Here is a 16,400-nt window from a genome sequence, read left to right as displayed (position 1 = left end):
CTTAGCGATGATAGAGAATCGAATTCTGAACGAATCGATATAAAGAACTCGCGATTTGGACGAGAAACGGCGAAACGGCGACGGATCGTAACCGATCGTCGAAAGCTTCTGTAACTTTCGCTTCCTCTGATCATCACTTCCTTTCCTTACTCTTAAGGAAAGTTATTATATATATCTTGGCTAATTGTCCATTTTGATCCTTCATTTCTTTAACTTAAACCATTTCTCTTTTAAACTTTCTAATTTAACCAAATGGTTAAATTATTCTTTTAACTCGATTGCTTTCGTATTATTTATATTCATATAAATAATACTAACTCAAAATTATTATTTTCCGTCAATAATCTTTTAACTACTATTCTCGAGACTTAATTGGCTAATTTACACTTTAGCCCTTAAATTTCTTAAAAGTGACAATTTAGCCCAAAACGCATCCGCGTCAAAATTTTAAAAGGTCTCCGATTGACCCAAAACTTTTACCACATATACTATAAAACATTTCGCGGACCTTGGCGAAATAATATCCCTTCGGGTTTTATATGGTTAAATTACCATTTTAGTCCCTCTACTTTATTTTGCAACTTTCTTAGTATTTTTCTTTTCCAATTCTAATTCCAACTTTTAGAACTGAAATATAATATTAAATCTTTCACAATAATCCTTTCGAGTCCGTCCTGCTAAAATTTAATATTTATCCTAATTTCTCGGAAATCTTTCTGATATCGCCATTCTAGCGACTTAACACTGGACACGTGGTCCAATTAAATACTTAAATATTTTGGGGTATTACACTCACTTTATAATTTTTTTTCAATAGCACTCTATTTCGTATTTTTCGATTTCAATAACACCCTAATTTTTTTAAAAAAAAGATGATTTTACTATTATAAGAATTAAACTTTTTTAAACAATTAAATTTAATGGTTATTTTATACTTTTTTCTACTTGGACAAATCCAAATAAGTCCCTTAACTTAAAAACCTTTCAAATAAATCCAAATAAATAAATAAATATTAATAATTTAATTTAAAATTAAAAAAAAAAACGAACCCGCTCCGGAGAAAGACGAGCAGCTCGTCTTCCTCCATGGAAGACGAGCAGCTCGTCTCCGGATTTAGCCATGGGTCTAATTTAATTAAATATTTATTCATATTTTTTTTTATTTTGTGAAGAAGAGGGCGTTAATGTATAATTTAAAATATTGTAGAATATTTAGAACTTATGATATATATGGAGGATTTTTTTTGAATATTAACCGAATGAAAAAAGTTCGATTTGATGTTTTAGGGTGCTATTAAAAGCGAGAAATATGAAATAGGATGCTATTGAAAAAATTATAAGGTCAGAGTGCTATTGAAAAAAAATGAAAGGTAGGTAGTTTTTCAGCCCTTTTGTCTTCATTGTTACATGTTATTTAGTGGAGTGTATACATTGTGAATATTTGCCTAATACTTTGAAACCCCTCTTTTAACTTCAATTCATTTCTATCGTGATTTTCAAAATTATCAATTTTATTTAAATTATAATTTTTCAATTTCAATTGCACCCTTAAACATCAAATTGATATATTTTTACTTGAAAATTTTTTAAATCAATTTTTTAGTATATATTCAAAATAGTACTTAATGTTATACTTAAAACAAAAAGAATTTCTTTTTAAAAATTATAAAACTTAATAATTATTTTTTATTTAATACAAATAAATATTATTAATAAAATTAAAATTAAAATTTTAAAAAATTGTTTTTAATATACCGAAAATCTCATCTGGGTCTGTTCACCATGATCGGTGAACAGACCCAGCTGAGTTTGTTTTCCGGCGCAGCAGAAGTTTAAATAATTTTTTTAACAGAATTTTTTTAAAAAATTAAAATAATTGAAATATGTTTATTTTTCACGTGACGAATACGATATGGGTTTGTCCCGAGAAAGAGAAACGAGTTTTAATTATTTTATTTAAAAAAAATTATATTTAAAAAACTTATCTATTTTTCTAAGTTATTTAACGATATATTTAATTGGTTTCTATTTAATAAAAAAATATTAAACTTTTAAAATTCTAAGAAAGATGATTTTTTTTAGTTTTAATTATAATATTGAGAATTGTTTAGAGTATTTGTGAAAATTTAAAGTATTGGGAGAAAAGATCAATTTGATGATTGAGGGGTAATTGAAACCACAAGGTGAACATTTTGATATTTGAGAGTGTAATTGAAATTGAAAGATCATAATTTAGATAAAATTAATGATTTTACAACGTGAAAATATAAATTAGAATTAAAAGATGGAGGATTTTTCAAAAGATTAACCTAAATATTTACTACCTTTTTTGTAGTAGCAATATGTATTTTTTTCCCTGTAAACTATGAACTAAGAAAAAGAGCAAATTACTCTAAGACCCCTCACATTTGTCATAATTCACAGTTTGTTACCCCTTGTTTGAAAATCAAACGATTTGGTACCTCAGTTAAATATAGGTATCAAATCGTTAACGGAATGGAATGTGAGGTACCAAATCGTTTGCCTTGAAAATGAGGTACCAAATCGTTTGTATAATTAAAACTGAGGTACCAAATCGTTTATATAATTAAAATTGAGGTACCGAATCGTTTGATAGTAAATATTAAATTATTAACGGAACTAACAGAAGGGTCTTATAGTTTAAAAAATTAAAACTGAAGTATCAAATCGCTTAATTTTTAAATAAGGGATATCAAACTGTGAATTATGACAAACATGAGGGGTCTTAAAATAATTTGCTCTAAGAAAAACTAGCATCAATGTAATGTGAACTGGTGGTGAAGTTCCATCTTTGACCGACGCAGCATTTTTCTCTAAACACGGCAGTTGACTTGGAAATTAATGTTCTTGTCTCAAACCTTTTATCCTTTTTTAATCTTTTCTTTTTACATTAGTGTTGGGACTCAGTCTTCCATTCTTTAAATTATTTTTTTGGGTAATTTCATGGATCGTGCCAACTATAAAACGACACATTTAAATTTTTCACATTCAAATTAATTTTTATTCAAACCGGAAAGATCTCTTACGGAAAAAAAGCTCTAATCCCAAATTTTAAACGGCTGCATATATATAATTACGATTCAAATTCGCGACCTCATTTAAATTGAAAAAGCGCCTTACTAACTCACCCGCACCTTCTGAGTTAATCATTTCTTTAATTGCACAACAACAACTAACTAATTAAGGCCTTCTTATATCAGCTAAGCCAAGCAATTGCTATACATTTTGATTACATTTGTTGCCACTTGACTTTCTTCACAAGTCAATGAAGGAAAAGATTGAGGAATTTAAAAAAGTTGAGCAGGCTAAGATAAGATTGTTCAAAAAGTGAAGTACCCCAGTTGAAAATTTTTATACTTAATCAAATTTTGCAGTATCGTGAGTGATTAAATTGTTATATCTAAGTTTTTAACCATTTTTTTATGCTGTCTTTATTTGAATCCCTGAAACCTGGAAACATAAACCAGAATTCTAAGCTTTAGTCTGCCTAAAATTAGAAATTCAACAGCTTTTTTGTTGTTTGTTCTGATGGGGAATTGCTGGTGTTCTTCTCCACCTACTACACCTACACCTGCCACTACTGGTCATCTCAGTTCAGGTATTTATTTTATGTTTTAACCCTTTTTTTACGTAATTTTAAATGATCTTTCTTTCATTAGCTTAATTAAGTTTCTCTTGGACAATTGGAGTCGGGGATTTTTAGCGATCGTGGGAGGAATTAAACCCATGATCTGAGCAGAATACTGCCTAACGCTGTATCATTTGAGCTATAACTCGTTTGTAGGTTAATTAAGTTTCTTATCTAGTTGTTGTTGTATTATTTCTGATTTTGTTTGGTTATTACAATCTCTCTAATTTGTAAGTCAATTGATATTATTAACTCAAATAGTAGTAGTGCTTTATGCTTCTTTTAATACATCTGTTTTTGTCAAGCTATGTAATATTCACAATCTAAATCTAAAGTTAATTTCATTTTGGTATTTTATGCATTCACAATGTAAATTTATTATAGTTTCATTTTGGTATTTAATGGTTTTCTTATTATTAAATATTGATCAATGAGCTATAGCTCAAATGATAGAGGCGCCGGGCATCATTCTGCCATGGTCGTGGGTTCAAATAAAAAATTGGTCCGTTTCAATTAGATATGGGAACGTTTGTTGATACTTGATAGCTTTTGCTTTTGTGCTATATTGAAAGGGATACTGTTATGCTCGTCAAGTTGTTTGAATTCCTTAAATTTGTTTTGTTCATTCTTGTGTTGGATTCAATCTATATAACAGGCTGAATATTTTTTTGATTTGGACTTGATATTGGATATTCCCTGTTTTGACAACATTAAATTGTGTAATTACGGCAGCAATATCTCAGACAACTAGCAATACAGTTTCTTCTCGGAGCACCAATACAGCTTCTTCTGGGAGCACGAATATAGCATCTTCTCAGGGCAGCAATATCTCCGGGGAGAGTCGGTTTTCTGGGGGAAGCAGCAACGGGGCCTTTCCGGATGGGCAGATTCTGCCCACTCCTAGCTTGAAGATATTCTCCTTCGCAGAACTCAAGGCTGCCACCCGGAATTTCAGAGCTGATACGGTACTTGGAGAGGGAGGATTTGGTAAAGTATTTAAAGGTTGGCTTGATGAGAAGGGAACAGGGAGGCCTGGAAGTGGAACTGTTATTGCTGTGAAAAAATTAAATTCTGAGAGCTTGCAAGGATTTGAAGAATGGCAGGTAACGAAAATCAATTTCCGCTGTGTTGGGTACAAATGCTTGGTGCTAATATGAAATGCGCAGTTCATCTTTAACTTATTAACTCTTGTGCACACACTATACTCCGAGAACTTCTTGGTTGTGCATGCATTAGCACAGCATGCCTGCAAAAACACTTTATGTGCATACTTCGAGTACTATCGAGTTTCCTCTTTTCTTAACTATCTCATAACGAGATTATTATAAAGCGTTTGTGAAATGTTATTGAGCATATGTCCATTTCATTGTTGCAGTCGGAGGTACTATTCTTAGGACGGCTTTCTCATCCTAACCTGGTTAAGCTGTTAGGGTATTGTTGGGAAGATAAGGAGCTTCTTCTGGTCTATGAGTTTATGCAAAAGGGAAGTTTGGAAAACCATCTATTTGGAAGTAAGCGCTAACGCCTTTTTTTGTGTTCTTGAACTAATGTATTTGCTCTTTTATCTATAACATAAATTTAACTGGTACAGGGGGATCAACTGTTCAGCCACTTCCGTGGGAAATACGAATCAGAATTGCCATAGGAGCAGCACGAGGCCTCGCTTTCTTGCACACATCAGAGAAACAAGTGATTTACCGAGATTTTAAGGCTTCTAACATACTTCTTGATGGGGTAGATTTCTTCTAGATTAACCAATTACTACTTAGATAAATGTACAACAAGAGATAATTTTCATTATCCTTATATTTGTTGGTTTTTTTATTGCAGTCCTATACGGCAAAGATTTCAGATTTCGGTTTAGCGAAATTGGGGCCTTCAGCTAGTCAATCTCATGTGACAACAAGGGTGATGGGTACATATGGTTATGCTGCTCCTGAATATGTGGCAACAGGTGATTTTCTAAATCTTCCCTCTAGTCTCAGATAGGAGTATGCACACTCTTAGTCTCATGCTCTAACTTGGTATATCTAAAATGTTACATTAATATTTTGATAATTGAACAGGGCATTTGTATGTAAAAAGTGATGTGTATGGATTTGGTGTCGTCCTGGTTGAGATATTGACGGGGTTACATGCACTTGATACAAACCGTCCGAGTGGGCGACATAGTCTGGCGGATTGGATCAAACCATATCTATATGATAAGAGAAAGCTAAAGTCCATTATGGACTCTCGATTAGAAGGGAGATATCCTTTCAAATCAGCATTCCGAATAGCTCAGCTTACTCTCAATTGCCTTGAATCCGAGCCTAAGAATCGACCACCTATGAAAGAAGTCGTGGAGACATTAGAAAGAATTGAATCTAATAACGAAAGATCAACAGAGTCTAGAGCTCGTTCCAACCGTAATAGGACACACCACCAAAGCCAGCAGCCTTTGCAATATCGTTCCGCACTTCATCCAAGACCGGACGGAAATCAAACATATCAACAATCTCCTCGAGCGAGGTAGTTATTGTTTCTACATCATATATATTTTATATTATTACTGAAGTAACATTGTAAAATTCATGATGAGTTTGTTGTTGTAATGCGAAATTTACGGAGCATTTGTATATTAGTGACAAAACTGTATTTAGTTTAATAGAACTAATGAAGAGTTGTGGTAAGAAGGATGTATGCATATTAATTTTGTTCATTGGCAGTGCCAATGCAAAGAAATTCATTATTTCATAATTCTCTTTTACACGATCCTGCATTTTCTTTTCATGTGTATTTAGCTGTAACAGATAGACGTGACATTCTTTTTATATACGATAATATATTATAAAGTTTAGCTAACCATTAGGGAGAATTAACAAGATATTGCTAAATGGCATTTTTAAAATTTTACCATGTGCATTCCTTTCTAATTAACTCACTATTTTTAAAATATTAATCATGTTGGATTCCACACTAATTTTAGAAGTGAATTGAATTCTTAAAATTTTCGAACTAATAAAACAAATTTTAACACTTTACCCAGCTGTTGAGTCAATCAAGCTATTAAAAACCGTGAACTAGTACTAGCTTGTGTTAAAATTTAAAGTAAATCTTTTAATAATATGCAAAAAATTTGAAATACTTTATATATAATCTATAAATCAAGTAAATGCAGAAAGAAAACAGCACGAAAAAATTTATAATGGTTCACTTTTACAAGCCTACATACATCCGAGTAATTGATCCTGAAAACCAATTAAACTTCTCATTTTTTTCATTTCAATCATCAAATTAATATTTTTTTTGATAACTGAACTTTTATTTTGGTATTTTTCGGCCAAAAATATTTAACTAGCAGCCGGAAGTTAATTTCTTTTACTTAAAAACTTACCATGTACGCATAATTAATTTTTTTTTAAAACATTTTCATTCTCAGTCGAGGAGGAGCTCCTCCTCGCCCGAGAGAGGAGGAGCTCCTCCTCGCCTGAGAAAGGAGCCGTTGTGCATCAGCTCCTCCTTCATGGATTTGCCTCATGTGGCTGCATCTGGGACGAACCCAGATGCGTTTGCATCTAGGTTCGCCTGAGACGATCCCAGATGTAAACGGGTTCGTCTCAGGCGAGCCTAGAGCTGAGACGAACCCGACCACTTCTTTCCGGTGAGGAGGAGGCTCCTCCTCGCCGGAAATTAAAAAAAATTGATTTTTTTTGAAAAAGTTCAAAAAGCCCCCTGAATGTTTAATTATGATTAATTAAAGTTCAATTATAATAAATTAGGATATTTATAAAACTCACTCTCCGATTAAGATGCCACATCAGTATAGGGGTTTTTTTGAGCCAGGTTTGACAAGTTCGGGATAAAAGTGATCCGGTTTTGCCAGTTTGGACGTTTTTGATATTTTGTGTCAAGTTGAGGGGGTAATGTGATATTTTGTGTCAAGTAGAATAGTATAATTATTAATTATAAAATGAATTTGATTCTTTAAAAATTTATGAATTATCCAAATTATTATTTTAAACAAGAAAATTATTAATTATAAAATGAAATTGATTTTTTTTTAATTTTTTTTTAATTGTTAAAATTATTAATTTATTATGTGTTAAATATAAGAGAGTTGATTGTAGTTATAATTTGAAAAAGTAATTAATGGTACCATTTTGCCCCACATCTATAGGACAGGTTTAACAAATATTTCCTCCATCCCATTTTGATATTATTTTCTAATTTGGTTTATTGTATAATATGAAAACATTGCTGCCAAAGTAAATTCTATTAAAAATACCAATTTTAGCCAATTTTCGATAAAAATATTTCAATTTTAGCAGATTGTTTATTTAAAACAAAGAATCAAATTTTTATAATATTTTCAATGACCAAATTTAACAATTTTTACATCAAAAGAATACTTATCAAAATTAGGATACACATTATGAAATAATCATAATTGAAATAAATCAAAAATTTAAGGTATTTAAAAAAAATGGTTGGTTAAAATTCAAATGTACTAAAATTTGTGTTTGCAAAAGGTTTGTTGTAATGGATATTACCCATATATATTTAGTATTTTTAAGACAATTAAGACTTTTATTTTTATATAAATAAATAATTCATTAAATATTATAAATATCTTTTTTACATTTTTTATAATTTGTTTTAATTGTCAAGATTTAAAGAGTAAATTTTAACGATTATAAAAACTTTAAACATTTATTTTGAGAATATAATATAATCAAACACAATTATTAATTTACATATTATTTATATTAAATCCATTAATATTAAGGATAAAAGAAGAAAACATATATCAATTATAGGATATCTTCTTTTTGAACATCAAAAAATATGAGAGAAAAATAAAATGACACTAAAGAAATATCAGAATAGGATATTAACTAATTTTCCTTTTGTTCTAATTTAATTGATATGTTTATTGCAATTGATATTTGTTTATATACAATACTACTATCTTTAATTAATATTTTTGTTATCTTTAATGAAGGGTCTAAAACAAAATAAATTCAAAATTTTGCGGTTGTTGCAATTTTATCTAAAATTTTGAAATTTATTATAATATTCTAATTTCAATATTTTCTCGTAATGTTAGACATTGTTTTTCAATTAATGTAATTTTTCGGTCTTTCATCTCAATACAATAACTATTAGTTTTATTTGGCTTTTCTAGTCATTTTTAGCTTTAAATTTATATTTTTTTTGCTTCAACCACCAAAAAAGTTAGAGAATTTAGAATTAGATTTTAATATTATTTATGACTTTTTTTTAATATTAGAAATTAAATTTTTAAATCATGAGAAATGGATTTTACTAACCATGAAGTTAATTTATAAATTCAACTAAAAATTGGAAGTATTAAAATGTTTAGAAAAAATTGCTTAAGATTGCATCAAAATAATAAAATCGGGACATTATTATAATTTTTTTTAAAGTGTTTAGTTAATATTACTACAACTCATAAAAAACTGAATTTATTATTAAGCATTTATAAAATAATAGTTAGATAGATAAATATAATGTATTGAATGTAACACGAGATATAACTAAAATTGTCATTAATGACCTTCTAATTCAATTAGTTAAGGAGTGAGGCATAAGACCTAAGGGTCTTGGATTCGAACTTTTATGTGGATAAGAAGGAAAAGAAATCAAAGATTTATTGAAGGGTATTTGAAGGAAGGCTCGAAGCGTTAGAAACGGCGAATGCAGCATCGTTCCGCCATGTTAGCGAACTCGTAAAAACGATGCATTTAACATATACAGTGTGGATGATGTGAATTTGTATATATTTATAAATGGTAGAATATATATATATATATATATGTATATAGTTTATCTTGTAATAGTGTAGTACTTATCCATCTATATCTATTTCTGTTAAAAAAAATATATAACTAAAACTGTCTATTGTTTATTAAAATTTTCTTTATAGATTTTTTTCTATTAAATTAGATCATGTGGAGTAAAAAATCACTCTCTCAATCAATTTAACACAAACTTTTTTGGGTTTTAATTAAGAACAAATACCTAGTTCTCTACACTAATAATATTATGAGTGCTTCTCTTCTAATTTAGATCTAAGTGCTTTCCCTTTTGCAATCACTCATACTTCTCCATATTTTGAAGATTATCTTTATCTCTTTGTTAAACTTCTCCATCTCTTCATTTTTGACAAAATTTTATCTATATTTTAGTTTTCTTTTCATTTTTGCAAGTTAGAACTCAAAACTAGCAATTAACTAAAGCTTTTTTCCTTTTTGATCAAGTTTTAAAGTATAATTTGTTTATCAAACCTAGTATGAAGAAGGTGGAAATAAGTAGAGCAAGAAAGATATGGTGGAAAATAGGAATTTTCTTGAGAAAATTGTTGATTTATGTTATTTCAGTAGGTCCAATTCCAACTCACGTTGCTTTTATAATGGATGGAAATAGAAGATATGCCAAAAAGATGAATCTTGGGTCGGAGGCAGCTGGTCATACTGCTGGTTTCTTATCTCTTATGGCAATGCTTATTTATTGTTGTGAGCTGCATGTGAAATATGTAACAGCTTATGCATTTAGTATCGATAATTTCAGACGAGGACAAGACGAGGTTCAATCCATTATGGATTTAATCGAGGAAAAGATTGAGTTGCTCATTCAAGAAGATAGTATTGTGCATCGTTACAAAGTTAGAGTGCATTTTGCAGGTAATTTACTACTTTTTTTAAGTCATGAACGGCCTGTTAAGGTTGCAGCCAAGAAGATATAAGATTTAAGGCTTAATTTCTTAAAAAACCCCCACCTTACATTTTTTTTTCGTTTATACCCTGATTTTGTAAAAACACCATTTAATTTTGAGTTTTTATGTTTCATCTCTACCCAAAAGCATTAAATTGTACTCTTTTCATTTGAAAAAAAGTTTAAAACAATCCTTCATTTTTAACTTATATACGAATTAGATATTAATGTTATTAATAGTACAAAAATACCATCTTTTTCAAAAAATTAAAAATAATAATAATTTTTTAAAAAAATATTTCTATTTTTTTTTAATTTTTTTAAAAATATTTCCGACAAAAAAATTAAAAATAATAATAATTTTTTATTATTTTTTATTATTTTATCAAATTAAAAAAATTAATTAATTATTTGGATGTATTTGATTATTTTTTAAGTTTAAGGATTTATTTGTATATTTTAAAATAGAAAAAAGTATGTTTTAAACTCTTTTCCAAATGAAAAAAGTATAATTTAATGCTTTTGGGTAGAGATGAAACATAAAAACCCAAAATTGGGTACAAATGGTGTTTTTACAAGGTCAGGGTATAAACGAAGAAAAAGTACAAGGTGGGGTTTTTTTAAAGAATTAAGCCAAGATTTAACTATTGACAAGTACTTCGTTTTTAAACTTTTGAAATTCTCAAAAAAAAAATTGATAATTGGGAGGGGAGCGCTTGTGGAAGGAATCGAACCCATGACCAGGGCCGGCCTTAGATGAACCGAGGGCCTAGGCGATAATTTTAGTATTTTTTTATAAATAAAATCTATTTTTGTAAAATTGTTCGTAAAAATAAACTCGTTTTATTTTTCTCATAAAAATATGTTCTTTTTCACTTTATAAAGGTACTCTCTCGGTAGATTATTGATATATATTTAGTAGATTTTTGGTAAATATCGATAGATTTTTAGTAAATTTTTATAATATTTCTTTTTAAAAAAACATTTTTTTATATAAAAAGAATATATATAATGTAATTAATTTAGTCTTATTTGTATTGCTATATAGTTATTATTAAAAGAGCCTAATTTATTTTTAAATATAAATTACAACATTTACTACCATAAAAGAGGCCCTTTAAAATTTATTTTCTAATTCCTAAAAGACCTAATTAAATTTTAAAAATGAAAATTTCATCTATCATAAAAAAAATAATTAAAATTTTAATATAACATTTATTTTTCCTATGGACCCCATATAATTTTGGGGCCCTCTAAAATTTGTGGCCCTAGGCATATGTCTTAGTGGCCTATGTCTAAGGTCGGGCATGCCCACGACCTAACAGTTTGATGTCTAGCGTTTATACCATTTCAGTTATAATTTATTGGTAAAATTCTTGAATTTTAATTCAATTTTCAATTTCAATTGTAGCCATTTATTTAAAGTAAAGTGGAATAAAATTAAAAAAAACTACTGATCATATTTGGAGGTTTTGATCGTAAAAATGTAAATTTGAACAATATGAAGTAATATAAGAGATATATTTGAACTTTTTCACTCTAATTTAATTAAATGGCTGCAATTAAAAATAAAATATTTTTAAGTGAGAATATTTGAGAGATGATAACTTCTAGCACCTCTTAAAAATGAAATATTTTTAAAATTTTATAAAATATAGAATTAAAAATGATTTTTAAAATTTTATTAATTATTAAAATTATTAATTTGATAATTATTGAGGAATTTATATTTTTTTTTTATATTTTTTTTTTAGAATTTGAATGCTCTCAAATTTATTTGAATTTAAGAGAATCAATTTATATTAACCGTTATAAAATAATCAGTTTTTATATTTTTTTTATCTACAATATTTATAAATGATATAAATTTATTAAATTTTGCTCCTCAAATTCAAATGAAGTGAAAGAATTCTGATCCTTAATTTTACCGACGAAAAAGTAATATATGTTCCCAGATAGAGCAGTGCCTCTGACACATGTCAGTGTGTCAGACACATCTTTTGAGGTATGATTTTTTTTATAAATATCATGCTTCATCTAATAAAGTTTAACATTTGACAAAAATAAAAGAAAAAATTTGAATATCTGGAGTCCTTTTTGCTTCCTAAATTTTTGACTCTACCGACATTGCTTTTTTTAGAGCCACTTATCCCTCTCTCCATATGGTCCCAATAAATGTAGTCTATCTTACATTTCATGGCTTATCATTATGTTGAGATAAAATATCTTTTTGCAATTATCAATAATTAATATTTTGTATAATTTTATCAAAAAATATTATCTATTATATTCTGATATATATAAAATATATTTTAGTAAATTCAAAAAAAAGATACTGTATTCTGATAAATTTAAAAGGTATGTATTTTTATTATATTCTAATAAATTCAATAAATGTTTTTGTATTATATTCGTGATAGATATCTTTTATTAAATACATTAAATATATATAAATGTCACATATATATTTTTCATATGAAATATGCTATACATACATTTTAAATACATATAATATATAGTTCAATGTGTTAAATAAACATTATCTTTAATTATGATGGATATATATCTTTTATATATAATATATGATAGATATATTTTTGATACGTGTTTGAGATGTTTTTAAAAAAATTAAATAGATACATCTTTGATATATAATTTGTGATAGATTTTTTAGTATGTATTACATGATAGGTACAATAGTGATACATAATTTATATATTTTTAGAACGTGTTATACATATATGTTATATTACATGCGTTATAAATATATTTTAAACATATACGATATATTTTTCAATACATTAGAGACACAACTATATTAAATAATTGTTAGTTAATGAAACATGATTAAAATATTTTTTTTGAACATATTTGATTAATACGTCATGTATATATAATTTATATATGAAAGATACATCCTTTTTAATTCATGATAGAAACAGATACATTTTTGATACATGTCTGAGATGGTGTTTAGATATTGTTGATATATAATTCGTGGTAGATATTTGTTGTAATATATATTACATGATAGATACAGATACATAATTTATACATTTTAAATCATGTTACGCATATTATATTTGATATGAGATCAATGTTAATACATTTCGAATACATATGATATATTTTTTTAATGCAATAGAGATCAATTTTTTAATATATATTGTTATTATATATATTATCTTTTAAATATATATTAATTTATGAGACATAATTGATATATATTTTTAAATGTTTCTGTGATACATTATTTATATATTGATAGATATATCTTTTTAAATACATAATGATTATAGATATGTTATATATATATATATATAATTTATAGTTTATAAAAATTAATGATTACAAATCACATATTTATTTATTTTATAAAATGGATTTTAAACTATAAAAATTAATTATATCAATCGTATATTTAATTTTTAATAATTATATAAAATTAAATTTAATCAAAATAATTATTATTTTATTATTATTAGCTATTACATTTTATTGGTCAAGTAAAAAAATTAATTATTTTAATAACTAGTATTAAAATAGAGAAAAGAATAAGTGATTTAAAAAAAAAAGGAATAATTGTTGTATGAGTGAGGGATAAGGTTGTATGTGCATCTGTCCGGACTGACTGACGCGCGTCAAATGATTGACTTTTCATTTTGTCTTTTATGACATATGTGATGTGTCATTAGTTTATTCGTAAGATAAAAAATATAAATTGTTCCGTTTTTTGGTATAGATGTAACATTTAGAGATATTATATTTTTTGGTAAAATATAATATTTTTAGGGTTAATGTCATAAAAATTCACTAAATTTACACATTTTCTTATTTTAATCACGCAGTTTAAATTTTTTCATTTTTATACATGAACTACCACTTTTTCTCAAATTCATGCACGGTGATGAAGTATTACGACTCTATTGATGTAATTCGCTGACTTGGAGGTCATTTTACACCAATGAATGAGTGTCACCTCAGCACCATACATGAATTTGAGAAAAAGTGATAGTTCGTGTATAAAAATGAGAAAATTTAAACCTCGTGATTAAAATGAGAAAACGTGTAAAATTCATGATTTTTTTTAATTATTCCTATCTTTTATGATGTTTTTATTCTTTTCACGAAATTTTGGATACTTCATATATTCACAAGCTTTGAGTGTTATCAATTGCCGTTAATATTCTATTAATTGCATGCTTTGTGTGTTATCCTATGATCAATTTGATATCAAAAAAAATTTAATTTGCATTAAAATGGTCCCTTGATTTAATTTATACTTCATATATTTCATATAAAAATACTTTGTATCAATTGTTAACAACATATTTTAACATATATTAGTATGTGAATTGATTTAATTTATACTTCATATATTTCATATAAAAATATTTTGTATCAATTGTTAACAACATATTTTAACATATATTAGTATGTGAAGTGCTTAACTGCCTCAAATAACGATTGGTATACCGACCGAGAAAACAACATATTTTTAAGAATATGTTTTTTTACTCAACATATCAAATAAGAAAGTTATGAGGTACCATCATGTGGAATAAAAATTAAATTGTTGGTACCATTTTGACACGAAATTATACCAAATTGAAACATAGGGTAAATTTTTAGTGGTATTCAAGTTTATAATCCTTATTTTACAGGTAAATTACAACTTTTAAGTGAACCTGTGAAGGATGCAGCCCAGAGATTAATGGCTTCCACATCAGATTATACTACTATTCTACTTACAATTTGCGTAGCCTACTCTTCTACGGATGAGATTATGCATGCAATTCAAGAATCATGTGAAGAAAAAAGGAGTGCAATCGGTGGATGCAAGCTTGTGCAGATAGTGGACATGGAGAAGCATATGTATATGGAAACTGCACCAGATCCTGATATATTGGTAAGAACATCAGGTGTGGATCGCCTAAGTAATTTTTTGCTTTGGCAAAGTAGTTGTTGTTATTTGGAGTCCATTCATGCTCTTTGGCCAGAAATTTGTTTGGGACATTTGATTTGGGCAGTCATCAAATTTCAACAAAATTACTCATATTTAGCAAAAAAGAAGAAACTATTATTTAGATAATTATATTTTGGCATAATTCATTAAAAGGCCTTTGTATTTTCAATTTATCTAGTTTGTTATTTATTAAGTTCATGTAATAATTATTTTTTATTTGAAGGATTATTTATAGACGGAAATTATGAGTATGTAATTCAGTCGTCGTTGAGTGGTTAATAATTTATATATCAAAGATGAAAAAAAAGCTCTTCTACTTTCAAATTTTATTTATCTAGTCCTTTCAATTTTTTTTATTAATAGATCCTTATACATATAAATTATTATTTATATGGTCTCTTTCCAAGATCAATAATGTGGTCCTTTTCCTAACATGTCGAGTTAGGTGGACATTGAAATTCGATATTACATGTGTTTTATGGCAAGTGTAATGCACGCTCCTAATTTTCCATATTTTTTTTAGAAATTCAAAATAATAATATAAGAACTAGATAAAAACAAAATTTTAAAAACAGACCAGATAAGTAAAAATTAAAAGGGCTAATTACCCAATATACCTAAATTTGGGCCAGGTTTACTTTTATACTAACCCAACTTATTGTTTACTTTTCACACCACCCAAAATAAGAATTATAACCTAATTGCTTTGAATTATAACTTTCTTACCGTTTTTTCCTTTTCCCTTTGATTTTGGCGGTTTCTTCTTCTTCTTCTCCGTGATTCTCGTTCTGCTCCTCCACGATCTCTGCGATCAAAGTTCTGGTGCTCCACGTTTTTACTCGCTTTCTTCCATTATCACATTCGTGTAAGTTTTCATCTCCATTATCTCATACATTTCAGTTATCTTCTTCATTATCTCCATTTTTTTGTTTTTTCACTTATAAAAAGCCGTAAGTTTCCTTTATTTGTTTATTTTCGTTTAATTTGACTATATTAGATACTTGCATTGTATTTTATTAAACGAATTTGATTTTGTTTGTAATTTAGGTTAACTGTGTTTTTGTTTTG

At 27.6% G+C, this 16,400-nt stretch overlaps 2 protein-coding genes across 2 annotated transcripts; both read left to right on the top strand.

Moving 5' to 3' along the window:
- Positions 1-3,204: 3,204 nt before the first annotated feature.
- On the top strand, positions 3,205-6,398 carry LOC126680809 (probable serine/threonine-protein kinase PIX13). The gene is made up of 6 exons (XM_050376007.2): positions 3,205-3,619; positions 4,382-4,752; positions 5,025-5,160; positions 5,241-5,383; positions 5,480-5,603; positions 5,716-6,398. The coding sequence occupies exons 1-6, from the start codon at positions 3,550-3,552 to the stop codon at positions 6,162-6,164; spliced, it is 1,293 nt and encodes a 430-aa protein (XP_050231964.1). The 5' UTR covers positions 3,205-3,549; the 3' UTR covers positions 6,165-6,398.
- Positions 6,399-9,628: 3,230 nt separating this feature from the next.
- On the top strand, positions 9,629-15,661 carry LOC126680008 (dehydrodolichyl diphosphate synthase CPT3-like). Its single transcript, XM_050375033.2, has 2 exons — positions 9,629-10,335; positions 15,031-15,661. The coding sequence occupies exons 1-2, from the start codon at positions 9,945-9,947 to the stop codon at positions 15,456-15,458; spliced, it is 819 nt and encodes a 272-aa protein (XP_050230990.1). The 5' UTR covers positions 9,629-9,944; the 3' UTR covers positions 15,459-15,661.
- Positions 15,662-16,400: the final 739 nt, after the last annotated feature.

This window comes from Mercurialis annua, linkage group LG5 (assembly GCF_937616625.2).
Source record: "Mercurialis annua linkage group LG5, ddMerAnnu1.2, whole genome shotgun sequence".
NCBI lineage: Eukaryota > Viridiplantae > Streptophyta > Magnoliopsida > Malpighiales > Euphorbiaceae > Mercurialis > Mercurialis annua.
The sequence above is the reverse complement of the archived record's forward strand: the minus strand, read 5'-3'. Positions and strand labels throughout refer to the sequence as shown.